Source organism: Peromyscus leucopus, chromosome 7 (assembly GCF_004664715.2).
Source record: "Peromyscus leucopus breed LL Stock chromosome 7, UCI_PerLeu_2.1, whole genome shotgun sequence".
In the NCBI taxonomy this organism is placed as follows: domain Eukaryota; kingdom Metazoa; phylum Chordata; class Mammalia; order Rodentia; family Cricetidae; genus Peromyscus; species Peromyscus leucopus.
The window spans coordinates 118,361,526-118,387,954 of NC_051069.1; the positions used below are offsets into that span (position 1 = coordinate 118,361,526).

The 26,429-nt window shown below is 48.7% G+C and overlaps 2 protein-coding genes across 20 annotated transcripts in view; one reads left to right on the plus strand and one right to left on the minus strand.

The window, feature by feature from the left end:
* The window catches only part of Add1 (adducin 1), a 59,577-nt gene extending 39,034 nt beyond the window's left edge, over nt 1-20,543 (plus strand). Inside the window, exons 5-17 of one of the 15 annotated variants that reach the window (XM_037208173.1) lie at nt 683-763; nt 990-1,139; nt 3,750-3,893; nt 3,984-4,082; nt 4,740-4,916; nt 5,648-5,899; nt 8,432-8,533; nt 9,153-9,242; nt 9,974-10,066; nt 13,543-13,699; nt 16,685-16,783; nt 17,403-17,439; nt 18,695-18,783. In XM_037208173.1, coding sequence (XP_037064068.1) covers nt 683-763; nt 990-1,139; nt 3,750-3,893; nt 3,984-4,082; nt 4,740-4,916; nt 5,648-5,899; nt 8,432-8,533; nt 9,153-9,242; nt 9,974-10,066; nt 13,543-13,699; nt 16,685-16,783; nt 17,403-17,439; nt 18,695 — 1,482 coding nt within the window. In that variant the 3' untranslated portion in view covers nt 18,696-18,783. Of the gene's footprint in view, nt 1-682; nt 764-989; nt 1,140-3,749; nt 3,894-3,983; nt 4,083-4,739; nt 4,917-5,647; nt 5,993-8,431; nt 8,534-9,152; nt 9,243-9,973; nt 10,067-13,542; nt 13,700-16,684; nt 16,784-17,402; nt 17,441-18,694 lie in introns of those variants that run through there. The other 14 variants (XM_037208174.1, XM_037208172.1, XM_028870809.2 and 11 more) reach the window with 14 other exon arrangements.
* An 849-nt stretch (nt 20,544-21,392) lies between these two features.
* On the minus strand, nt 21,393-25,049 carry Mfsd10 (major facilitator superfamily domain containing 10). 5 transcript variants are annotated; one of them, XM_037208176.1, is made up of 13 exons: nt 24,915-25,048; nt 24,371-24,560; nt 24,189-24,285; nt 23,829-23,932; nt 23,426-23,584; nt 23,180-23,341; nt 22,823-22,931; nt 22,626-22,737; nt 22,370-22,478; nt 22,186-22,276; nt 22,055-22,102; nt 21,891-21,980; nt 21,393-21,741 (listed from the first exon to the last, which is right to left on the minus strand). In XM_037208176.1, exons 2-13 carry the CDS (start codon nt 24,542-24,544, stop codon nt 21,626-21,628), a joined length of 1,371 nt encoding a protein of 456 aa, XP_037064071.1. In that variant the 5' UTR covers nt 24,545-24,560; nt 24,915-25,048; the 3' UTR covers nt 21,393-21,625. The 5 variants fall into 5 exon arrangements, with proteins under 5 accessions (XP_037064071.1, XP_037064070.1, XP_028726657.1 ...); XM_037208175.1 differs by having other exon boundaries at nt 24,371-24,563; XM_028870824.2 differs by having other exon boundaries at nt 24,899-25,004.
* Between the last annotated feature and the right edge of the window lie 1,380 nt (nt 25,050-26,429).

Below are 26,429 nucleotides of genomic sequence, written 5' to 3' on the forward strand. Positions count from 1 at the left end.
TTTATTAGACCGATCAGGTGCCTTGGGCAGGCAATGTGAAACAATGCAACACATCTTCACATAATTAAACACATGCAGCACAAACAAATATAACACCTCCTTACATTGTTAAACACATGCAGCACGAACAAACGTAACATATCTTTACCTAGTTAAACAAATATTCCACAACAAGTACCCACAGAGTCCAGAAGTGGGGTTGGATCTCCTGGAACTGGGGTTATGGGTTGTTGTGAACTGCCTGCTATGTGTTCTGAGAACCAGACCTGGGTCCTCTGCAAGAGCAGCAAGTGCTCTTAATTGTTAAGCCATTTTTCTAGCCCCTTGAAAAACTTTAAAAAGCGTTTTGTTTTTTATTCTACTTCTGAGGATTGACACCATTTTGCCATGAGACTGATAGCTACAGAATAACTTTACAATGACTAATTGACATGCCAGAGGGTGAGTGTTGAGCTGGGTTGTTTGGCTGTTTTCCTATAAAGTCAGTTTTCATTGACGTGACCAGTATGTATTTGATAAGTTCAATTGCTGTACAACACAGTAAGTGTTCAGCACATCTTAGCTTTGTGATAGCCTGTATGCTTTAGTTCCTCCCTAATCATTCACCTGTGACTTTGTGTCCTGTAAGTGACACAGTTAATCTTAGTTGGACTTCTGTGCTAACTCAGACATTTTCCCATAGACCAGAGTGAACTCCGAGCAGGAACACTTCCTCATCGTCCCTTTTGGACTTCTCTACAGTGAAGTGACTGCATCCAGCTTGGTGAGAATGCCCTTCTCTTTGGCGTCGTGTTTATAAAGATTGTATTAAATCTTTTAAGTGCTCTCACGTTTTGTTGCAGAGCCTAATTGAATAAACAAAACTGTGGTTAGTTTAGAGAGGAACCTTTAAAAGAAGTTATAGACACTTTGAACTTGCTTTCAGTGTTTTCTAGCTAAGGTACCTTGAAGTCATCTTGAAATTTAAAGGTTTGCCTCGTTATTTGCAGGTTAAGGTCAATCTACAAGGAGATATAGTGGATCGTGGAAGTACTAATCTGGGAGTAAATCAGGCTGGCTTCACATTACATTCTGCAATTTATGCTGCACGACCAGATGCTAAGTGTATTGTGCACATACACACACCAGCAGGGGCCGCGGTGAGTGTGCCACCCTACAAGCTTCGCAGGCTTTATTTATTTATTTATTTATTTATTTATTTATTTATTTATTTATTTGTTGTTGTCTTGTCTTGTTTATAAAATAAGGTCTCACAATGTATCTCTGGATGTCCTGGAACTCTACACTATGTAGACCAGGCTGGCTTCAAATTCACAGAGATCCCCTCTGCCTCCCAAGTATTGGGACTGCAGCCACACGCCACTATGTCTAGCTTTCTTTGAAGATTTTAAAGCTTTGACTTGCTCTTGCTTGTTATAGCAATTAAATAATTCTAAATTCTTATATATTTTATACACACACACACACACACACACACACACACACACACACATAATGCTTGGAGCTGGGGAGATGGTCAGCAGATAAGAATGTTTACTTCTTGAACAAAGGACCTTAGTTCAAATACCTAGCATCCACATAAAACAAAAAAACTGTGTGGTGCTGGGCAGTGGTGGTGGCGCACACCTTTAATCCCAGCACTTGGGAGGCAGAGGCAGGAGGATCTCGGTGAGTTCAAGGCCAGCCTGGTGTACAAAGCAAGTCCCAGGAAAGGTGCAAAGCTGCACAGAGAAACTCTGTCTTGAAAAACCAAAAAAAAAAAAAAAAAAAAAAAAAAAAAAAAAACTAAAAACCTGTGTGTGGTTATGTGCATGCCTGTAACCTTATCACTGTGAGGGGCGGGGAAAGGAAGATCACTGAGTCTTGATGGCTACCAGCCCAGCTCTAGGTTTAGTGAGAGACACTATCTCAAAGGGAATCAGGTGGAGAGTGATGGAGCAGGATACCTGCTGTCTTTCCCTCGTATGTGCTTGCACAGCTATTTACCCACACCTGCACTTTCCTGTGCGTCACAGTCACACACAGGAATAAAAAACTTTCAGTGTTTGACTTTTCTCTTTTAAAAATCTCAAATCTGTGTGTATGTGTTGCTGGGGATAGAAATAAGCCTACATATAACATTCAGCCTCTAGTTTGACTTTCCTCCCTTCCTTTGTCCCTCTGTCCCTCCGTCCCTCCGTCCCTTGGTCCCTCCGTCCCTCGGTCCCTCTGTCCGTCCATCCCTCTCTCCCTCCGTCCGTCCCTCTGTCCCTCCGTCCTCCCTCCCGTCGCCCCTCCGTCCCCTCTACCCCCTTCCTTCCTAAAAGATAAGATTCTTACTATGTAGCCCTGGCTGACCTGGAACTGTATGGCAACTTGTAGCAATTCCTTTGCCTCAGCCTGCTGAGATAGGGTCTCCTTATGTAGTCTAAGTTGACCTTGAACATGAGTCCCCTGCCTTAGCTGCTCAGTGTCAGGATTATAGGTCTAATCCATTGCAGTGGAACAAATGTTTCCTGTATTTTTATTTGTTCTTACTCTGTTTTTGAGACAGGGTCTCACTGTGTAGCTCTGGCTATCTTGGAACTTTCTCTGTAGACCAGGATAGTCTTCAACTCACAGAGATTCATCTGCCTCTGCCTCCAGAGTATTAGGATTAAAGGCTTGCACCACCATGTTTGGTTTAAATAAGTGTTAAAAATTAACATAGTTTTGGACAAATTTTGGGGAATTTTAGGAAGTATAAAGGCTGGGTAAATTTTTGTTTGTTTTTTTGTTTGTTTATAATACTGAGGATTGACACCGAGGCCTTATGAATGCTAGGCATGTGCTCTACACTGAGCTATTCCTTAATTTCATTTTTACTTTATATTTTGAGTCAGAGTTTTACCCCTGTAGCTCAGGCTGCTTTTAAAGTTGAGATCATTCTACCCCAGTCTGTGAGTAGCTGGAGTGACAGTCCCTACCATGCCTGGCTACTTATTTTTTATTTGAGACTCAACTTTACTTTAAAACTTTCTGTGAGTTCAAGGCCAGCCTAGTCTACAAGAGTTAGTTGCAGGACAGCCAAAACTACACAAAGAAACCCTTTCTTGAAAACAAACAAATAAAAAACAAAACAAACAAACAAAAAACCCCAAACCCTTTACTGTATTGTCATAGTGGTACATGTCAATGGCACAGGCAGATCTGTGAGTTTGAGGCCAGCCTGCTCTACATAAGTGAGCTCCAGGACAGTCAGGGCTGCATAGTAAGACCTGGTCTTGGAAAACAAAACAAAACAAAAACAAAAAACCCACTTTACTTTATTTATTTAAATAAGTATAAGAGGAATTACAGTTATAAAATTGTTAGAAATTTTTATCTAATTTTCAGATGTTTTTTCTCTTATCTACAGCCTAAATTAAAATGTGAAAAAAAACCCTGTAGCCCTTGGAACTTTTCCCTTTGAGACACACCTCCTCAGAGAGGCTGCTCTGTGCTCCTTTCATGAACCCATGACTCATTGTGTTAATAAAAACTGACTGGCATAGCATTTGTAATCGCTGGAAAATCCCAGGCATGGATTTTCTCCCAAGTTCTTCCAGCTACTGTCAGGGGCCCTAGAATTAAAGTTTATATTTAAGTTGATGGGTCCATTTATTTCCAACAAGACAATGAAATTAAACATATGTCACTGTCATTTTATTTCTGTGAGGAAAGCATTTGTGTGTTGCGAGTTGCTGTTTAACTGTGACTCTTCTTTGTCATGGGGACCATTTGGTGTCTAGGTCTCTGCAATGAAATGTGGGCTCTTACCTATTTCCCCGGAGGCACTTTCCCTTGGAGATGTTGCTTATCATGACTATCATGGCATTTTGGTTGATGAAGAGGAAAAAATTTTGATTCAGAAAAATCTGGGCCCTAAAAGCAAGGTCAGTAGCATCTCATGGTATTTCAGTTGTAGAGCCCAGAATGATCAGTCTTGGTGTCTTGTTCCACAGATCTCCCTCACTTTCTCTTAGGTTCTCATTCTCCGGAATCATGGACTTGTGTCAGTTGGAGAGAGCGTGGAGGAGGCCTTCTATTACATTCATAACCTTGTGGTTGCATGTGAGATCCAGGTAGGTCATTCCATTTAGCTTATAGTTTATTTGGATGTTTCTGGGGTTCATGTGGATTTTCTGATACTTGACTTGCAAGAATGAAGGGTTGAGCAATCCCTTAGCCATGATGAGCTCATGGTTTGGAACTTACAAAAGATTGCTGGGATTTTTATTTCTAATTTTTCATCCATATGCATGCATATATCACTTATGGAGTATTGGTGTGTGCTATAGCTTTATGTATGCCGCACACACATATAAATATATATTGTGTATATATGTATATATATGTACATATATATATATATATAAAACTGCTTTTGACCTTCCCTCACGATTCTTTTGAAAAAGCTGGAGCAGAAATGTAGAGGTTTTTTGCTTCTCAGCTTTAGTGTTCCTCACACTGCTCTACTCTGTCTCCAGCTCCCACTGTCCCCACAACTCATTACGGACATCTGTCAGATAATGAGGAAAAGTTCCCATTTTCTTATGAGTGTCCATATTTTGTCACTGTAAGGAAAATCTCTGAAAATGACCTTGTAATCAGTCCATCCTGTACGTTTGATTGCTTTCTGTGTGGAGCTGTGTGTGTGTTACAGTCATCTCTTCAGGGTCATCTGGGTCTCTTGCTCTCCATATGGGACCAAGCCATAATGTTTGCTTGTTTTTGAAAAGGTTCGCACTCTGGCAAGTGCTGGAGGACCAGACAACTTAGTTCTGCTGGATCCTGGGAAGTACAAAGCCAAGTCCCGTTCTCCAGGGACTCCAGCAGAGGAGGGCACTGGATCACCTCCCACGTGGCAGATTGGGGAGCAGGAATTTGAAGCTCTTATGCGGATGCTCGATAATCTGGTGAGAATGGTGCTGGCGCTTGACAACCTCCTGGGCAGCAATGCAGGCTCCAGTGAACTCTGAAGGCTGCAACCAGAGTCTTGGCTAGGACTGGGTTCATCAGAAAGCTCAGCTGAGGGACGATCCCCTTCCAGAGAATATCTCTGTTTCTTAATGGCTGCAGTATCCATGGTAGCTTGCTTTTTCAGAACCAGCAATGTGGAGGGAGACCTATAGAATAGACACCATTGTTTTTGTGTGAGCTATGCCTGTTACCTCTAGTGAATGCCAAGGCCTAGGAGCACATTTGGAAGTTCCCCTAGGCCCGGAGGGGAGGGATAACAGGAGATGGGGACCTAGGGTCTCCTGTACAATCTCTTTGCCCCAACTGTTGGGTGCTAAGTATTGGGTATTTGAGATGAGGAAGTCTCCAGCTCTCTGAGGAAGTTAGCAAACAAGCTGACCCAGCAGCAGTGTGGACTAGGTGGGGCACATCTCCAAAGCATAGCCGATGATCATAAACTCCAGTTGAAGACTGAAGTCAAATACTGTGCTCTAACATCTGAGTTCTTCAGATTCTGTGTGTGTGTGTGTGTGTGTGTGTGTGTGTGTGTGTGTGTATGCATGCGCGCACGTGTGCACACGCACCACTTGTGAAAGCCAAAGGACATCTTTGGGTACCAGATACCCAAAGTGAAACCTTGTTTTGAGATCTGGAGTATTGACTGCTTTTCCCTCTGCTTGGACCCTAGGGCTACAGAACTGGCTACCCTTATCGATACCCTGCTCTGAGAGAGAGATCTAAAAAGTACAGCGATGTGGAAGTCCCTGCCAGTGTCACAGGCCACTCGTTTGCTAGTGACGGCGATTCGGGCACTTGTTCGCCTCTCAGACACAGTTTTCAGAAGCAGCAGCGAGAGAAGACAAGATGGCTGAACTCTGGCCGGGGTGATGAAGCTTCTGAGGAGGGGCAGAATGGAAGCAGTCCCAAGTCGAAGACTAAGGTGTGGACGAACATTACACACGATCACGTGAAACCCTTGCTGCAGTCTCTCTCGTCCGGTGTCTGCGTGCCAAGCTGTATTACCAACTGCTTGGTCTGTGCCTACCTTACTGTTCATAGTTAGATGATGTAGAGCAAGTTGGGCAGCTGGGGCTTCGGAGGCTTTGGGAATTTCCCTTTCTGACCTCATTAATGAGCACTGTCTGTGTGACTTGCTTCCTTCTGAGCCCAAACCTGTTTTATGTCTTAGCTGAAATCCCAGTCAATACTGTCTGCTTGAAACTGCTTAAGATACAATGTACCTCTTCAGTAATTCCAGCTAACCTAACCTCACACATAGCAAAAGTACTAAAAGCACTTACGTGAGTTAATCCAAAAGCAGGAGTTCTCCTCTAACTCAGTGTCTGTCTGAGGAACCTCGTACTTACGGCATAAACCTTATTCTTCAGTGTTTCAAACTTGGTGCGCTCTTGTGTTGGCAGAGCCTCTTGGTCTTCTTACGCAGTTTGTTCTGGTGGCTCACTGGCCGGTTCTTTACTGACCCTTGTCCTCTTCAGCATTGTTGCCTCCCTCTATCCCACAGCCTCCGAATGCTCATACCAGCCGCCCTCTGCATGGACTGTTGCATGTGAGTAGACGGCCATGGTGGCGAGTCTTTGGACTCCTGCTGGGTGTGGCATGACCCAAGTGCAGCGCAGGCCATCTACAGGCACCAGCGACAGACGCGGCCAGGGGTGCTGGTTTATTATGATTGCTGCTCAGGGTTCTCATTTGCCTTGAGGGATGCCTGATGCCCTGGGGCCGAAACATTCCTCTGAGGATGGGCCATAGTTTTGTGGCCCATAGCTTGGACAATCTGCCCAGACACTGATCTGATATGAAGCAAAACTCATTGCCACAGTCCCTCATGGAGGGACACTCTGTCCATGCGTGACAAGCTCAGCTAGGCCAGCTTGTCCTGAGGCAGGGACAAGCAGACAGGAAAGTGTTCTCCTTGTAAAAGTGCTTTTACTTTAAACACATAAAAGAAAAAGAAGGTTTTCTCTTCTCTAGGTGGTTCTGGTGTGGTGAGAAGCCGCCATGCTCCTGAGCAGCTGTGTCCTGTGGGCAGGGACCCTGCTTGGCTGCAGCTGGCCTGAGGGCTCGGGTGTGCGGCTCTCCTCTTCCTTCAGCCTGCCCTTGTTTTCTTTATTGATTGCTTGTTAAATGAAGTGTGCCTTACAAACAAAAGCCCTGTCTGCTGATGCTGGGAGCGCTCTGCATTGCCTGGAGTCTTTGCAGTGTGCGTCTGCAGCAGAAGCTGTGAGTGCTGGGACTTAGCTTGAAAAGTCAAGTTTTTTGAGCCATTTAGTCGATGTGTGCCTCAAAGGGCCTGGTCAGCATATGTCTGTGTTTCTTACTGTTCTGGAGTAACACAAGTTCTTTGCAGTGTGCCCAGGTTGGTATATTTTAATTTATAATAATGGCTATTTTCAAATGTGTTTGAGCTTCTGAGTGGCTGTTTTAATGTTTTTACTGAAATTATTTTTAATAAAAAGCTGGAGTTATTTTTGTCTCAGAAGATAAGCATCAGTGAGTACCCACGGCTCCACGCCCATCTCACACTCCTTCACAGTGGCTAAGCATTTGACGGCTTTGTTGCTTCCTTTCAAGTCTTATGGTTTATGGCTCTTTTATTGCCTCTCAAAAATATTCTGAAAGGCATAACACTTGCAAGATGGCTTGTTTTACTGTTCAGTGCCCACTCGTGCTTAAGGATTAGAATTTGGCTAAAAAGCTCATATTTTATTGGAGAGCCAAAAATCAGAATAATGAATAAAAAGTGCAGTATGAGGACAATGCACTGATATCTAAAACAGCCTTCGAGGACTCGTGAAGCGCTTTAAGTTTGGTTGGGATATTTTTGTAACACTTAAAAGTATTAAGTTATATAAAATATTTGACATCACCAAAATACTAGGTAGCTACTGTATTGGTGCCAATACAGTACTTTTCTTGGGTTGAATAGTGTATAATCGGTACATTCTGATGCTATCATTTATTTTAATGCAAAACTTTGGTGATGCCCACTCTCGCCTCACAGTGCAGACTTTGCCTACCTACCCCTGGGGTAGGAGCATCACATCGCTTCTCATGGTTGTCATCCCACGCTTCCAGTTGGCTTTGGTGTTGGGTGACTCTCAGGGCGGTGAACCAATGGTCTCTGGGGGGCCTTTTCTGGCAGGTCCATGGGTTATGAGGCTCAGCTGTGTGGTCGGTCACCTTTGCGTGCCAGATTTTGAGCTTTCTTCATGACCCTTTTTATCACTCAGGACTTTAAGTCCCATCTCTTGCTAGGTTTTGTTTTTTTTTGGGGGGGGCACATCCCATTCCTATGGTGACTCCACTGGGTGACCCAGGAAATGTGGTCATTGGTTCCGTCCTGTGATGTTCAGTGCATGATCAGATGTGAGATCATTTGGACAAATTGGATGCTATGGTGTCATTTACTGCTGTCGTGATCCTGACTTTTCACCTATTCTTGATATTACAGTGGACTAAAGAGGATGGACATAGAACTTCCACCTCTGCTGTCCCTAACCTGTTTGTTCCATTGAACACTAACCCAAAAGAGGTCCAGGAGATGAGGAACAAGGTGTGTATTGCTGTCGACATTTGGTGGGCGTGTGGGTGTAGAGTTGGGAGGGTGTCACATGCTGTGGGGTAGAGAGTGTGCTTGCTTGTAGCAGAATTACCTTTCCGCAGCGTCTCTTCTGCTCATAGTTTGGGGCCCCAGTGTTTCTTAAACTGATGCTTGCTAAATAGCAGTTCTGAAGTGGAAACTGCAGAGCCTGACCCTAATAGGAACAGACCGCTGCTCCTGCCTTTCAGGGTTCATTCAGAGAGCTGTGAATGGTATTTGGTGTTAGACCATGAGATCCATCAGCATTCACAGCATTAGTAGAAGATGGATGCATAGCAAGATTTCCCACTGACTTATTAAGTACAGTGAAGGGTCTGTACCTTGCCAGAGCTATCTGGAGGGTATGAATAGACAAGAGTAGTCCAGCCCTTCATGCCTGTAGTTCATCACCCCTCTGTGCAGTTAGGCCGGTACCCAAAAGTAGGTGTGTCCTAGCCATCCTACCATCATGGGCCTAGACAGAAGTACAGCTTGCACATGGCCAGAGTCTTAAGTGTGTAAACAATAGGATTGGAAGTTACAACTTGCCTTCTTTGTACTGCTCATGCGCCTCTTTTCTTCCTATCCTCAGATTCGAGAGCAGAACTTACAGGACATTAAGACGGCAGGACCTCAGTCCCAGGTTTTGTGTGGTGTAGTGATGGACAGAAGCCTTGTTCAGGTAAGAGGACACAGTGTCTCTGGCATTAGTGGGTGGTGACTAAGACCATCCTCCAAAGTTACTCATATCTTGGGAGAGAATGATGTTATAAGGTGAGTATTCTAGGACAGTGGGTATCTTTGTTAAAAAATATTCATGATAATCCAGACACTTTACTTGAGTTCTAGACCAAGTATAAGCATGCCGAGGGTGTGCCTACCCTTTTAGCCCTGCTCCTTGTAGTGCATGCATACTCAAGGGGTTTCTGTGCCACTGCTTTGAAACTGGGTTTCCTGGTAACCTCTGGGTGCTGTTTAATGCTAGGAGAGGGGAGGGCTATGGACTTTTTTTTGGTATCTATTCATGTCTGCAACAAAGTGCTGCTTGGGATGCAGAGTGGGTGGGTGCTTGTAAATGTGGCCCATCCACATTTACATGCATTTCTGTAAAATGATTTACATAGAGTGGCACATTGATGCTAATTGTGTAAGTAGTTATCTCTGAAAATCAGGATGCCATCTGATGCTTTCAGTCTGACTGCAGGAGTAGATGATTGTTGTTGCATATTTTAAATTTGGCCAGCTGTGGTCCTGGTTTCATGTCCAATGTCTGCACGTACCACTGTCATCACCAACCCATACCGTTGATTACTGCCCCTGCTGCATGCTCTTAGCTGGCTTCATCCTGTGGTCTTGGTTGATATTTCTAAGGCTGGGCCTGGTGTGCTCTGATGACTCAGTTTACTGTTGCAGGACGCACCCCTCTCTGACTGTACGGAAACTATCGAAGGGCTCGAGCTTACAGAGCAGACCTTTAGTCCCGCTAAATCTGTCTCTTTTAGAAAGGTACTCACTGCCCTGTCCTTACCTACCTATTGGTCCGCGGTGCTCTTTCCCTTCCCTCCCCCAACCAGCTCCCCTCTTTAGGCTTTGTCTTAGTTGATGAAGCAGCTTGACGAGGACCTGCAAGTCCTCTGTGAGGTTGTGTAGAAGGTGTGCTCTGCCTACTGTCTTTTTTTTAATAACAATTTTCAGCATTCTAAGTTTTTCTGAGCCACATGGTGCATTTGTGAAGTCTGAGTGTGACCTTGGTCAGTGCTTGCCTTTGGGTGTCCGAGTCTTCCTCTTACAGGACTCCAGGTGCAAACGGGCTCATCTGGGTGCTGTTGGCGCCTTTGGCTGTGACCTTCCCTCACTTGTTCAGCTTCGATTGGAGTGGTTGGAGGCCAAATAAAGATGTCCTTTCAGAAGGGTGAAAAAGAAAACATGGCAGTCTTTGTCAGCCCTTGTAAATAAAATGCATTTATTTTTAACTTTAAATAAAATCTGATCTAACACTTGGGAGGCTGAGGTATGAGGACAGAGTTCTAGACCAGCCTGAACCATATAGGCAGATTTATCTCAACAAACAAAGGTGTAAGGCATAGTGGCACAGCCAGTAATATAGGGCTGAGGTGAAGAGGGTTCAAGGTCTGCCTGAGCCTCAGAGAGGCTCTTTTATCTAATAATAATAATAAAATAAAAAATAAGATAAAGTAAATAAAAAAATAAAAGAGAAACAACTTAAAATAAAAGGTGGCTAATTCCTGGCGCAGAGATTGAAGTTGGGTATTTCCAGGCTCTCTGCATTCTACACACTTGATGTGGAATTCCAAGTATTGATTTCAAGGTGTTTTGATTGCCAGGTAGAATTAGATAAGTACTGAGCTTCTTAATTCCTGCCTGGAATCTCTCACAATAACATTATTTTGCACATTTTCATATTTATATGTCAATGAATCCTACTTTCCCACTTTAATATTTATTTCTACCTACTTCTTGAAGGAATCTGCCAGAGAACAGGGGAGGGGTTACTCTTTATCCTCCAGCTTGCCTTTCCTGTTGGTACCTTGATCCATAAATCATGTGATCCTCCAGTTAATAATAGTCTTTCTCTGCTGTGTGTGTGAAGTTGTGATCTGCAAGCCCGGGCTGCAGCCTGTGATCTGGTCCTCCAACTCTGGGCCACAGCATAGTCACAGCCACAACTGCTGTCCTGTCCTTTGGGTCTGGTGGTGCATTTCATAGATTTTGACTTGTCAGGGCTATTTGGAAAACATCAGGGCAGCCAACTCTACTAGAGGATACATTTTGGGCTGGTTCTTCATCCCATGACAGCTTTATTTCCTGTTCCTAGCCCTGTTCAAATAAGGACAGGTCATGTGGCTGCTTCAAGGGCACGCCCTTACCGTCTGAACAGGTTCACACCTCAGGAGAGCACATTGCAGGCCAACCCCAGGTAACTTTTATTGGGTTGGGGATCATGTGCCTCTATGACAGGCAGGCACACTGCTACTCAGCTACTCACCCAGGTCGTATGAAAGCTTCTTACAAATCTAAGTTCCCTGCATTAGTTACTTTTCTTGTTGCTGGGAAAAAAACACCCAATGAAAGCAAGTAGGAAAGGAAGGTCTGTTTGGCTTGGAGTTCAAAAAGGCCTGTGTCCTGAGCATGCCCTCCCAGTGAGGCAGGCACAGGGGGTCTGGAGGACCTGAGAAAAGGGTTTGGGGACTTGGGAACCTGTGGCTTTTTTGAAAGGAATTGCTTAGCCTTGGACTTTTCCTTTTTCTGATGGCTGTTCGCCAGTGCTGGGATTGCCTTCCTCAGGCCAAGGAGATACCAGAGCCTTTCTACATATCTTTTGCATAGCCCATGGTGGGACCTATAAAAATCTGGGCCACCTTCTGGATTTTATTGCAAGTGCATTAAGTGGTAGAGACAAGGGTATAAAGGGCTGTGTTGCCATCTGCTATCATTTGATGACATGAACTTGGACATGTCGCTCAGGCCTGCTACCCTTCTCATTTTGTTGTAGTGATGGCAGCCCTCAGGTGCTGGCAACACACTGCTGTGTTTACAGAACGTTGTTGCCTGGAGGGTCTTGCTAATAGGATCCTTTTGTGGATATTAAGGCCGAGTAAGGCTTTTGGACAAGAAGGGGCTTGTTTCAGCCATATCAGCAAGTGACAGAATTCGAATTCCTTTCTATCTTGCAGTGGGTGGGCTACTCTAAATGAAAAGCCAGTCATCCTTAGGAGAGACCTAAGGAAGGGTCCTTTCACCATGAGTCTTAAGTTCTTAAGCAAAGCTACCCATTCAGTATGTTTGCCCTTCTCGCCTGTGGGCATCTATCTGTGTCACCATTTACACTCGGGGTACTCTAAATACTTTGTCGTCTATTTACCCAGACACACCAGCTTCTCCAGCCAGTGCCTGGAGAGTAGTTGCTGATGTAGGTTGACTGTCCCTAGGAACTGGCACTGCCAAAAAACGCTGACTCCCCCTGGTGTTCACCACTTGCCAGTGTGTGATCTGAGGCTCCAGGCCTACCCCCATCTGAATGGTTTGGGATACCTCTTTTCATAGCTGTCATTTAATTATGTGCATATTTGTGTCTTCTGGGCCTGTTCTTGAGCACTTGAGGGCTGCTTTCCTCCCTGGCTATGGGCTGGGACAGGCTGCCCTCCGGCTCACAGTGTGGGTAGGTCTTTGCAGTCTGCCATCCTGTCTTTGGCGGTGGTCAAGAGCTGCTTAATGTTTTGCTTACTTTTTTGTGCGTACATTCTCAGTTTCCAGATTCATCAGGCAAACCTGCTATTTGGGGATCTTTTGTTACCTCTGTGTGCTGTGGGATAAATTCAGGAATTGGCTGTAAACCAGTCAGAAGGGCAGAAAACTTGTTAAACTTTAAGAACCTAAGCCAATCTCAGGCTAGGCCTTGGTGGTGTTCACCTTTAATCCCAGTATTTAGGAGACAGAGGCAAGTGGATCTCTGTGAGTTCGAGGCCAGCCTGGTCGACATAGTGAACTCCAGGACAGCCAAAGCCACATAGTGAGACCCTGTCTCCAAAAACAAAACACAATAAAAGAATGTAAGCAAATCTCCACACACTTTGCCCTGATTGTAGTAGGATGAACATTTTCTGAGGTCATGTGGGATTGGATTGCTTAGTAAGCAGTACCCAGGTATTCCTGTCTTTAGGGGCAGAGGAGGCTGCTCCTCTAGGGTGTCTGTGCCTCGGACTCTGTATCTCAAGTGCCTTTGCTTTTGAAATCTGCCTTGGCCTTGGGCCCTGGCAGTGTGGTCCTGGAATGTCTGTGTGCTCCTGGAAGAGACCTCCACCCTCTGCTGCTGTTTGCTCAGGAGGAGGAGGCCCCACAGTGGTACAGTCTTAAGTCTGTGTGCTCCTGGAAAGCCCCCATCTCCCCCTGCCTGCTGTGTTCCTGGGAGGAGGGTGGGCCTACCAGGTCAGGCTCCTGCATACCAGTCTCTTTGTCCACAGGGGGAGCTGGTGACGGCCTCCAAAGCCATCATTGAGAAGGAATACCAGCCGCATGTGATTGTGAGCACCACAGGCCCCAACCCCTTCAACACGCTCACAGACCGTGAGCTGGAGGAGTACCGCCGAGAGGTGGAGCGCAAGCAGAAGGGCTCTGAAGGTGAGTGCTCCTGACATCTGGATGGGGGCAGCTCCCGAAAGCAGGAGAGAGTGTCTGGAGGTGTCTCTGTATGAGAAAAGTCTTGGGCATGAAGCACAAGTCTTGTTTGGTTAAGAGCCAAGCAGTATGTTCTCACAGTCCTACTCTAGTCATTTGGGCTGGAAGGAAAGAATGACAGGCTTAAACACACTGGTAACGGTGCTGTCAGGATGGACTTGTATGTCCCAGCACATGTGGATCGTCATAGCCCAGTGTGTGGAGAGGGGTTCTGCCCAGAGGAGGCTAAGCTGGGGATGAGCTCTGCTCTTCCAGAAGCTGCAGTGAAGAGAGGGTTGGAGGACTCAGCCCTCGGACTGGGGGTTGCAGAGCTGGGCATTTGGGATTTCTGTCCATTTAACGTCACTGATTTGGATTAGTTATTGGGAAAGACAGCTTAAATATTATGTCTAAGAGATACTTTTTATTTGTGAAGTATTTCTGCCAAAAGTTTCCCTGAGAAGAGGCCTCCTAATTCGTGTGATTCATTAATGCTCATTGGTCACAACTAATCAGTGCAGTCCTGGCTGTCCTGGAACTCCTTCTGTAGACTAGGCTGGCCTTGAACTCAGAGATGTGCCTGCTTCTGCCTCCTGAGTGCTGGGATTGAAGGTGTGCTCTCGGTTGGACTGTGATCTCTGTCCCTACTACAATGGTTGCCATAGTTGGATCTTGGAGTGTAGTCCTTTTCTCCATGACCCCTCTCCTATGGTCGTAGGGTGTGAATTAGAGTGTAGGGAGTGCCAGGGGGTAGTCATGGGCCGAGTTAGTATGCTGATTGCTCTGGTATGTGCCCAGACCATGTCAAGGGTATCATTGCATGGTGCCATGACCTTTTTTAGCTCTTGGTCACCTTTTGACAACATTGGTCATGATTTTGTCAAGAGTTATAGGACGATTTTACAACAAATGGAAACAGAGCTAAGTGTTAGAACTTGATAGAACAAGTACCTCCAAACTCTGGTTTTGAGAATCAGATCCTAACATTGAGAACTAACAGAAGCAGGCCTCTAGACTGTGGGACAGCTTTTGTGGGGCCACATCAGCCTCTCTCTGAGTTCCCTGCTCACCATGCAGTGGGAGGTACTAGGAGGACCCTGGGGCAGAGAGATGTCATGCCCATGAACATTTATGCCAATGTTCTCAGAGCCTTGAGCTGAGCTACAGCCCAGTCCTTTGTACTGAATCCTAGGTGTGCTTCTTACCACCCGCCCCCCCAGGCACAGCCTTGCAGACAGTTCTTAGTGTGGAGGGCGGACCACCCTCCTGGCCATAGGGCTCCTCAGATGACAGTCTCATTAGACTCAACTTAATCTGGGCTTCTTTTAGACCAAGTACTGCGTTGTGTAGCTGCTGAAGAGATGCGAGTTATGTGGAAAGTAGTCACTCAGTCACTCGGTGTGCGCTACACTGTCACTTGCCATTCAGGTCTTGATGACGCAGAGGGAGGCCTCGGGCTGCTACAGTAGTCCTGCCCCTGTAGTTGGGGCTTGTGCATGTTTGCCCTCTGATGCCTCTATAGTGGCCTTTTTTCTTCTGAGTCAAACAGTGCACAGGAGTTTCCCCTACATTTGAGGCCCTTGGCAGGGATGGAACGGGAACAGCGGAGTGGGACTAGCTTCGCCTGTGCCCTGTGACCAAAGCTGGCAGTAATGGGAGTGCCATAGCGCACTGCCTGGAGACTTGCTTGCTGTTGGTGCAGCTCTTGGCAGAGGGGTGGCTGTGGTGAGGAGCTGTTCCCGCTGTTTTCTCAGAGGGCATAGGGAGCTTTTGTCCTTAGGCTACTGAGTGAAGATTTTTAGAGATGTAAAAAATTATGATAACAATTGATATATATATATATATTCCTTTATATGAGAAGTAAATGGGGTTTTCTGGATCTGGGGTCCCAGTTTCCTGTCTTTTTTCCTTTGGTCCTCATCAGTCTAGTTTATTTTAGAAAATTAGAACAAAAACAACACTGGAGTTAACAAGTATAAATTACTGGTAGGGGTCTGGGGAAACGTCTTAGAGGTCAAGCATTTGCTGTACAAACTTGGATGCATCTGTAATCCCAGTAGAGACAGGAGAATTTCAGGAATCTCGTGCGTAGCTAGCCTGGAGTCTGCAGGCGCACTCAACAGCGATGAGCCTGTCTCAGAGACTGTGGAAGTGAGGCCTGACACTGCCGCCGCTGCCGATGCTCTGCACTCACTTGTGTGAGCACACATAGATTATTGTGGGAAACATTTTATGTGAGAAACTGAAACCTGCCAGGCAGTGGTGGTGGCGCACACCTTTAATCCCAGCACTCAGGGCGCAGAGCCAGGTGGATTTCTGTGTGTTTGAGGCCAGCCTGGTCTACAGAGTGAGTTCCAGGACAGCCAGGGCTATTGAAACCCTAAATAATGCTAGTGTGACTTTCTGATTGGCTGTGTGTAGGTGTTATTTTGTAGCCGGAGGGGCTTCACCCAGAGGACATGCCCACCAGTCAGTCACAGGGCAGCACTGGAAGAGTCTCTGAGTGATGACAATTATTTTGTTTGTGTGTATGTGAATGTAGGTGCACACATGCCAAGATGGGTGCATGGAGTCAGGATAACCTGTGGGAGTCCTTGGCTCCCCATTATGTGTTCCCAGGATTTAATTCAGGTTGCCTGGCTGTGTGGCGGATGCTTTGACCTGCTAAACCATCTTTCTGCCCTGGCTATATATAGTCTTTGTAATAAGGATAGAAATTAACCAAGTGTGGTGGCTCATACCTGTAGGTGTAGCACCTGAGAAGCTGAGGCAGGGTAGTTTCTAGTTGGAGGCCACAGCTGGTTAAGTTTTTGAAATCAGTCAGTACCTCAGTTGTGTAGAAAGAGCAGATCCTGGGCTGGGGGCCCAGCTGACTTCCTGTGCTGCTGAGGAAGGGGGTAGGTCCTGGACCCATCTCTGGGCCTGTGCTCACTTTGTTTACATCTATAGAGAATCTGGACGAGACTCGGGAGCAGAAAGAAAAGTGTCCCCCAGGCCAGTCAGCTGTGCCCAGCACCCCCCCCAGCACTCCTGTCAAGCCGGAAGAAGGTGAGTCCTGTGGGAGGTATGGCGGCAGCTCCGCGGTGCAAGGGTGCATGGCCTGTGTGCACTGGGAATGGAATGTGGCCATCATTCCATTAACATGGATGAAGACGTGTGCGTTCCACAGAACCAGTGCCGCTGCACACAGCTCCGGAAACCTCAGCTCTTTCTTCTGTACTTGCTCCGTCCTGGGTAACCCAAGTCAGCATAGTTTTTGAGCTGTTGTGACTGGGGGAGGGCGAATTTCAGGGAGTGGCCCACCATCTTGTCATGTCAGTGTTGCCCTTTGCCTGCACACTTCTCCCAGCATTGACCGGAGTCTGATGACACCTTGGTGCCTCCAGTTGTGTGCGGATTGCAGGACTCCAGACCTGCTGCATTAATCAGTCCCCTGAGAGTGCTGTATGTGCCCTCCTGCCTCTCAGACCACCGCATGTATGTGTTGTGTGGGCCAACACGTGACACGTGTGTCCCTTAGTCTCCCGTGTACGTCTGTGTCTCCTGGCCCCCCCCACCCCAGTCTGGTCTATAAGAGTGGCTTGGCCTTCTTCTCATGTAACCCAATGGCTGTGACTGAGTGCATCGATTCTCTACTTGTGCTTTCTTTCTTGTGGCCGCCTTACAGCAGGAGACGGATGTGCTAAAGAGTACCTGTTACCCTAGTAAGTACCCGCGCCTGCCTCTGCTCTAACCAGGTGCTTGCGCTGTGCCTTGCTTTCCTGCTTATCTGTTGCTATGTTTTCTGTAAATCCAAAGTAAAAACGGGACCTTGTTAATAGATCCAGTTTCTCAGTGGCCTCCTTGGTCACTAGAAGCTGAAAGGTGGCATCAGCTTCCCAGGATGCTCCTGGCCCCTATCACAGTGCTGCCCAGAGTACCCTGGGCCACAGAAAGCTTTCAGCTTAACCTTTGAGACAATTTCTTGATTGCTTGGTGGGGAGCTTTTGCCATAAGGGGTCAGGAGTAAATGATTCTGCCACCTGCTGGTTTGGAGCCTTGTTTGGACCTGTGCTTAGGTGGGGACTGGCGACTGAGTGGGCTGGAGGGATGGTTCTTCTGCGGTGAGCTTGGCAGAGAGAGCCCCGGTGCCCGAGTGTCTGGAACCCGTGGCCTGCAGCCCTCTCTCTGCCAGTTGTCCGGGTCAGAGCATAGCCAGCAGCGTGCTCTCTGGGGGATCTCCAGCCTCCCAAGCTTAAGCACTCATGTTTGAGGCCTGGAGCCTTTGGCGGCCAGGCTGCTCCTAACCCTGCTTAGCTCAGCTGCTCTTGGTCCTGATCTTTGGCTTGATTTTTAAGTACTAAATGGTTTGGTGTTGCCTAACATGCCAATTGCTTATAATTTTACAGACTAAATGTCTGTAACACTGGAGTCCCCTGGTCAGTGTAGAAATGTATTGTGCCCTAGATGGAAACCTGCCCTCTGTTACATTTTGCTCCTTATGTTTGGCTATTCAAATTGTGAAGGCGGCTTACCTTACAGTTTATTTCATAGCTAACTATGGTTTTGTTTTATTGCATATGGGATCTAATAGTTGACTCATGGTTTTCTGTTGACTGCCTTGGGGGAGATCAAATGTTGTAGAACCAAATTTAGACCTAATTCCTGGACACAGGACACAAGCAGACCTCTCTTCCTTGTCCAGCAGAGTGGCATGTCCTGATGGGGTCTGTTTGCAGAAGTAGCAGGCCATAGCTCTGGTTTTGTCAGTATGTTCTTCATGAGAAGGTACTAGAACCCCTCTGAGGTTGGGAGGTTTTATAATGTGCTCTATCCAGCTATAAAGTAGAGTATACCATATGTCACATTCTGGTCCAGGGAATATCTAGAAACTACCAGAAGGTGGCAGCTCTGGTCAGTGCTCTTATTTCCAACTGCTCTGTCCAGATTTTAACCCATCTCTCTCACCGTCACCATCAGACCTTCCCCAGGAGCCGACGTCCAGGGATGAGAGCGACGCCACCACCTTCAAGCCGACTCTCCCTGACCTCTCCCCCGATGAGCCTTCCGAAGCACTTGGCTTCCCAACAGTGGAGGAGGAAGCCCATGGTTCCCCAGACCCCACTCAGCCCCTTGCTGAGGCTGACCCTGAGCCAGCCTCAGCTTCAGCTCCAGGGGCTGAAAATGTAGCCTCCCCTGCCACTGAGGAGGGGTCTCCCATGGACCCTGGCAGCGATGGGTCTCCGGGCAAGTCCCCATCCAAGAAGAAGAAGAAGTTCCGCACCCCTTCCTTCCTGAAGAAGAGCAAGAAGAAGAGTGACTCCTGAAGGCCACCCTGCACACCGTCATGTCTAACCAGGATTCCCTTTCTCGTCTTGTGTTCTGTCCTCTTGTGTAATGGAATGCAAAAAGCCAAGACCTCCATGTAACTAGAGCCCCCCCCCCACGTGTGATCAGCCCCTTCACCAGTGCTAACCCAGTGTGTGCTCAGCCCCCCTTACCCTGGGCCTTGGGTTCTGTGGGGAGATGGGCTTAGCCTGCACCTGTGAGTTGTGCCCCCCTGCAGGAGGGGGACACTGAATCCTGGTTCTGGCTGGAAGGCATTGGAGGCTTCTGCCAGCTCTGGTTACAGCGTCACCCTCCTGAGCCTTGCCTCTCACTCTCCTTCTGTCGTGAGTATCGAATTGTCTGCTCGGTTTCCCTCCACCCCGTGGAGTCTCAGGTGGCTGATTTGGACTTGGCTTCTGCTGGCATCCGCTGCTCAGTGATGTCCGCCATCCCCACACACAGGGAATCCAGCCGTGGTCTGAGAAAGCACTCTCATGCCTGGCAGCGGCCCAGGGCACTGTGGCTGCCTTAAAGAAGTGGGTTGAGCCTGCTGCCCTAGCAGCGAGCAACCCTGTGTACACCCAGCACAACGCTATGCATGGTCTTACAGGTGACCCCGTGACCAAAACCAGATTCAGGCGCTCATAGTTCATCTTACTGGAGTCTTGGATTCCCATCATAGGGAACAGATACCAGGAGGGGGGAAGAGTCCTTTCTAGAACTTTCTTTCAGCGGGTTTGCAATTTAGCCTACATTTTGACTGTGAATTTGAACAGGCCACATTTTGCTTTAGTTTTTGTTGTAGAGCCTGTGACAGACTGCGGAACACTCTTGACTTGTGTGGGGAGGTTTTATAGTGGAGCAGGGATCTTAACTGAGTCCTAAAGATGCCCTGGCTTTGATAAAAGGTAACTTATAGTAGAAGCCAGCCTTGGAGGTGCCAACTAATGTCTTGCATCATTCATGGAGCCCGTGACTTTCTTGATCCATCCTATTATGAATTTTTACTTTCATCCCTGGAAAAGGGCTTGAGACTGCTTGGTGGGAAATGCAGGGTGGTCAGGTGGAATCCTGAAGGGGCCCTGTTCCAGGAGCGGCCACTGCCAGCCTGACTAGGGTGAGGAAGCCTGCTGGAGCCCTAGACACCCTGCTGGGGTAGGGGCTCTGTAGAGCAGGTGCTAGGGTGTGGACTGAGCCATGTGACCCCTACGAGGCCAGGCAGGACCCACAGCCTGCCACAATGCTTGTGTCACTCGTCACCAAGGTGGTGTGCAGTTCTCACCCTGTCCTGCTTCCCTCCCTCCCTCCCTCCGGACTCTCCTCCTCCCTCCTGCCCTTCCTTCACCCTACATATGCAATGACTTCTCACTTTTGTAGTCTAATCTTTGTATTACACATGAAATACCGTTGCATATATGGACAGACTTGGAGGACAGGGCCTGTGTGTCCTTTCCTCATTGTAACAGGTTTTACTCACAAATAAAAGTCTTTAAGCAGTTTCCTTGTCTGAGGTTGGGAAGCAGTTTTCTGTTTTGATGTCTTTGTTCCCTTAGTTCATTTAGCTGTACGAATGCATGTAGGCATGCGTGTTCTATGTTGTGTGCATGAAGGTCAGAGGAAAACCTGAGCCAGTGTGTTCTCTATCATGTGGATTCTGGGACCAACCTAGGGTCATTAGGCTTCAGTGACAGGTGCCCTCCTTGTCCACTAGGCCACCTTGCTTGCTCTAAAATAGGGTTTTCTAAGTTTGTCTTGTGTTAAGAATCAAGAGCCTTAATTCTTATGTGCATTAGTGTTTTTCTTGCATATATTGTCTGTATGAAGGTGTCGGATCCCCTGGTACTGGAGTTACACAGTTGTGAGCTGCCATATGGGTGCTGGGAATTGAACCTAGGTCCTCTGGAAGAGCAGTACTCTTAACTGCTGAGCCACCTATCCAGCCCAAGCCTTTATTTCTTGATCAGATGTCACCAATAGCTACGAACTGTTGGAATCCTTTTTACTGTGTACTTACAGCAGCCTTTTCTGTGCATGAGATTTGGACCTGGCAACATTCCATCACTGATGGGGGAGGAGCTTGCTAGGCCTCACCCTTCCCTAAGGATGAGCCATTGGAAGTTAAGGTTGCTGGGGAAGGGAGTAATTTTTCTACCGTGATGTGGCCCATGTTCCAATAAATAGCCCCACACCATACCCACACTAATTAACTTCCAAAAAAGTGAAAAGGGGGTGTTGTTGGAAAGTGGTTCATCAGGAGTGGGAAGGGGATAAAAGGGTAATGGGGTATATATATTACCAGATAACGTTTAGTATGAAATTATCAATGAATAGTAAGACAAAAAGAAAGGCACTTGGTACAAAATAGCTGCTTTATTGGTCATTCAGAAGGATGACAGATAAAAACAATCAGAAGCCTCAAAGGCTTTGGAGTAAGAAGAAAGTGTAGCTGCCCAGGCTTCCTGCTGGGACGCCGTACTGAGGGGGTGTGGCAAGCCTTCCTGGACCTGGAGGAAGGAGTGGCCTAGGAGTGGCAAGTGGTCCTGGCCCAGGTGCCCACTTGGCAGCCAGGGTGTGGCAGCTCAGCTACTCCTCCTTGAAAGTCTGTGCTGGATGCCTCAGCTTCCGCAGGAGAAGGAAGGGGAGTAAAAAGAGCCCGGAGCACACAGTGAAGCAGACCTGGGCCCCAGCCAGCCAGTACACTGTGGAAGAGAAAGGTGCTCACCCAGGCTTTTCAGAGCCCTGTTCCTGCCCCCGTTCCCCTCAGCTGCCAAGACTGAGCAGAGCAGGCAGCCGGGAGTGGTTGCTGGAGGGACACAGCAAGCCTTGAGCGCCAGCCTACAGCACTTACCTGAGGCGGCCACCATGGGCCCCACTGCCCTACCTAGGGCGCCGAGGCTCCGCAGGATGCCCATGATCGTGCCTTTCTGCCCTGGAGAACCTGAGGGGAGAGGACTTGTCAGGTGCTCGTTGGCCCTCTCCTACCCTGAGCAGCCTTTGGGGGAGGGCTCTCACCATAGCTGGAGACCACGGTGGACAGACCGGGTACCACAACAGCAGCAGCTGGTGGGAGAGATTTGGGAGGCACCCGTCAGCTCAGGAGAGGCATGGGGATGTCCACACCAGCCCTGGCAGGGCCCACTCACCGAAGGAGTAGAGCAGCAGCCCCAAGCCCAGCATGGGCAGCGAGTGCCCCCAGCCAATGAAGAGGAAGGCTGGTACCAGCAGCAGCAATGCCTGGGGAAAACAGAAGTCTCAAGACCAGTTCCACAGCCTGCCAGAGTCGAGAGCACCACCAGTCCCAAACTGTAGAGACAGGAAGTCCCTTACCCGCTTCACAGCTGCAACTTCCTTGCCAGGGCTGATGCGTCGGGCATAGGTGCCCTGTATGGTGGCCATGGTGAGGCCGATGAAGAAAAACATCTTGCCCTGCTGCAGGCTAGGAGGTGGAGGGTGAGCACCCAGCCCCCTAGGCCACCAATTGCCTGGGGGATGGGCAAGGCCAGGATGCTAGTGGGTGTGCCCCAAAGGCTTCCTGGACCTGGGGTCTGAGAGCCTTGAAGCAGAGCCTGAGATGGGCACCTACCTGCTGAACTGGAAGCGCTGGTGTGCAAGGAAGCTGAGTGTGTACTCCAGGCCCGAGAACAGGAAGAGGTAGAGGAAGTAGACGAGACCCAATCGGCGTAGGCTTCTGAGTCCTGCAAGCCAACACAGACCACAGGTTGATCTTCGCTCATGCTGGGTAGTGAAAACACCGAGCTCTGTAAGGGGTAGCCTCCTTACTGTCTTCAGCAGGTGGATCCTGACTGTGGGTAACAGCTGCAAAACGAAGCAGGGCCAGGGGGCTGAGCAGGTTGGCAGCAGCATGGAAGCCCAGGGTGACGGAGGGAGCCTGTGGGAGAAAGGGAGGGCTGGTCAGGAGGCAGGAGCACATGACCTGGCAGCCTAAGGACCAGGATGATCAGCTCACACTGCGGGGAGCCGAACCTTGGAGGCCTTAGGGGCAAAGATCCAGGGAACCCAGGAGGTACTGTGACACTAGCAGCTTGAGGGCAGGCCAGTCTCCCTTGGCACTGGCACAAATAAAGGAAATCCCCTCATACCTACAGAGGGAGCCCTCACCCCTGGACCTGGGCCTACCCGCTTCTCCTGGGGCAGCGTCTCTGGCAAGAAGAAGAAGATGAACAGTATGTCGGAGACCGCAAAGAGAAAGCTGATCCAGGGAACCATTTCCACAGACAGGAATGCTCCAAGCATGGGGCCCACAGTAAAGGCCAGGGAGAAGGCTACTCCGATGACTGCCTAGGGAAAAGGTGACTTGAGCTGGGCACAGAGACCCAAGCCCAGACATCAGTCCTTTTTCCTTGGCTCTTCTCACTCACTCACCATGCCTTGGCTTCGGGTTGGAGGTGAGCCAAGGTCAGCAACGATGGCTGTGGAGAGGCTAACATTCCCCTTGCTGATGCCTCCTATCACCCGGGAGGCCAAGAAGGCTGTAAAGCTCCGAGAGGCAGCCCATACTGCATAGGAGATGGCCAAACCTGTCTGCCAATGGGTGGAGGCCAAGTGGCAGGAGCAGTCACTTGAGGTCAGGAAGTGACTGTGTGACAACATAACACTCCCCAGACCCATGCCACTTGTGTCCCCCATGCCTTCCTTAGTATATTTAGCTTGATGTAACACCAGGGGTCAGAGGTCCCTCTGGAAGGGATGAGAGCCTGCTGTTGGCAGAGGAACCCAGAGCCGTATTCTCTCCGCTGCCTGTGGGCATCTGGATCCAGAGACTTACCAGGGACAGCAACATCATCGGGCGCCTCCCCAGGCAATCAGAGGCAGCTCCGGTGAGCGGTGCAGAGAAGAACTGGAGGAGGGAGAAGGCTGAGCCGATGAGACCTGAGACAGAGGTCACCATCACTGGTGGCTCCAGCCATGTGGATCAGTCCTACAGTGCAGACCACACTGAGCCTTACACTCACAGGCCATCGACTGACGCTCAGGTGGCCTCAGTGAAAAAACACACCTGCCAGTCAAAGGAGGCTCTGCAGGAAAGAACCAGACTGGCAAGAACCCAGGGAGAAGGGGAGGGCACAGAAGGGACTAGCTCTCCAAGAAAGAGTCGTGGGCCCCAGCCTGGCACACAGGGACATACCTCCGAACAGGACGCTGTTGTATCTCTTCTCGGCTGGCATCCCGATGGCTGTGGCAAACCAGTCTACCCCGCGCTGCCAGGAGCCATAGAGGGGGTCCTGGGTGGCAAGGAAAGCAACTCCAGCTGGGTGGGCCTAGTAGGCTGGGCAGGGGGAGCGCTCCCGCCTTGGGGGAGGGGCTCACTTGCTGGCGGCCGTGGCTCTCCAGGAGCCCTGGCAACAGAGGTAGCAACAGCGTGAAGGCCAGGAGGTCGAGTAGGAGGCCGAGGAAGATCACGGTGACCACGCGGCGCTCGGACGCGGGCCGAGGCCGTATAGGCGGACGCGGCGTGCATCCTGCATCTCCTGCCCATCCCATGGTGGAAGTTCTGACCCTGCTGGGGTAGGGAGGGTGTGGTGAAGACACAACTGGGTCGTAAGCCCCCCCGTTTACCTTTACTTGAAAAACTCAATTTCCACGTTCGCGCCAGACATAACGGAAGTGCTTCCAAAGGGGTCCCGGGGCACCCTGCAAGACTCGACTCCCTTACTGACCCAGGGTAGCAGTAAGCTCTAAGCTGTAGCTAACAGGACCCCCTGTTGCAAGGCGGGTAGCAGGAAGAAGGTGGGGAAACCCTGATTGGGAGTGGGGCGCGCCCGGAGCGCCTGTTCCGCGCGCCACTTTGGTCTCTCCGTGCGATACCGTGGTCTCCCTTGCTTCTTGCCCACCCACCTGGGACCTTGCACACCTGCCGCAGCTCCTGACCGGGACCCACGGGTGGATGGACAGGGAAGATCTCTGGATAGCGGCCACGCCCCGGAGGCTTTGGAGCAGGAACCTCCTCTTCCGGGAGGCCAGGCGGCGGGAACCGGCTTGGATCCTCCCAGCAGACAAGTGTAGGGGCGGCCCCTCGGCCTCAAGAGGCATTAGAAAGCATAGTGAAGTTCCGGAGAGTTAATGTATCAAAGAGACAGCTTGCCTGCCCAGTTCTGTCTCCTTGGAACTTAAGTATCTTTCTTTTGAGTCAGGGTCTTATGTAGCCACGGCTTTGAATTCCTGATCTTCCTGCCTCCACCTCGCTTATTCAAAGTCACCCTCAACCAACTACAAAGTTTGAGAACAGCTAGAGCAGTGCATGTTGCGGCCCTGTCTCCCAAATCCAAAACAAATAAACTAAACTTTCAGACAGAGAAACCATCAAAGTCCTGCCCCACCAATGCTAATATCCTCTTGCAGTCCACATTGGTTCTTTCCAGAGGATACACCAGAATGCACCCTTGGGTGATGGCCTCTTCTAGCTGTATTGTGTTCCCCTTCTGATGACACAGGACAACGGCTGGGGCTCTATGAGCTTCTCATTGGCGTGTCCCACCCTCATGAGATTGACCAGCAAGTTGCCCACTAGATACTCAGTACCAGATTTGTGCCCCTACCCCCCTGCAGTTAGATATGCAGAGGGCAGAGCCCTGTGGCTGGTTTAAAATGGAGGAACCCAAGACTGGATGATAGATGCAGTGTTGCAGAATATTTTTTTTTTTTTTTTTTTTTTTTTTTTTTGGTTTTTCAAGACAGGGTTTCTCTGTGCAGCTTTGCGCCTTTCCTGGAGCTCACTTGGTAGCCCAGGCTGGCCTCGAACTCACAGAGATCCGCCTGGCTCTGCCTCCCGAGTGCTGGGATTAAAGGCGTGCGCCACCAACGCCCGGCGCAGAATATTATTTTAAGGGGTGTTACTTTTGTTTATGCTGCGTCTGTTTAACTCTGAAGTTGTGTTACTGTGCCTGTCTAGAACACCTGATGGTCTAATAAAGAACTGAATGGTCAATAGCAAGGGAGGAGAAAGGATAGGTGGGGCTGGCATGCGGAGAGAATAAATAGGAGGAAGCTGGGAGGAAAGAGAAAGCAGCAGCCAGAGAACTCCAGAGGCCAGCCACCCAGTTACACAGCAAGCCATGGAATTTTAATAAGGTTTACAGAAGAGAACGGGAAAAGCACAGAGGCAAAAGGTAGACAGGATAATTTAAGGAAAGCTGGCAAGAAACAAGCCAAGCTAAGGCCAGGCATTCATAAGTAATAATAAACCTCCCTGTGTGATTTATTTGGAGCTGGATGGTGGGTCTCCTAAAAGGGTAAAAAAGAGTAACACTGTAGCAAGGTGCCAACCAGCCTAGCTGGTGTGTGTCAGGCCTCAGGATTCATGGCCATGCAGCCTCTATCTCTGAAAAATCCTTAGGGAAGTGATAAGGTGAGTACATTGGGTTCGACG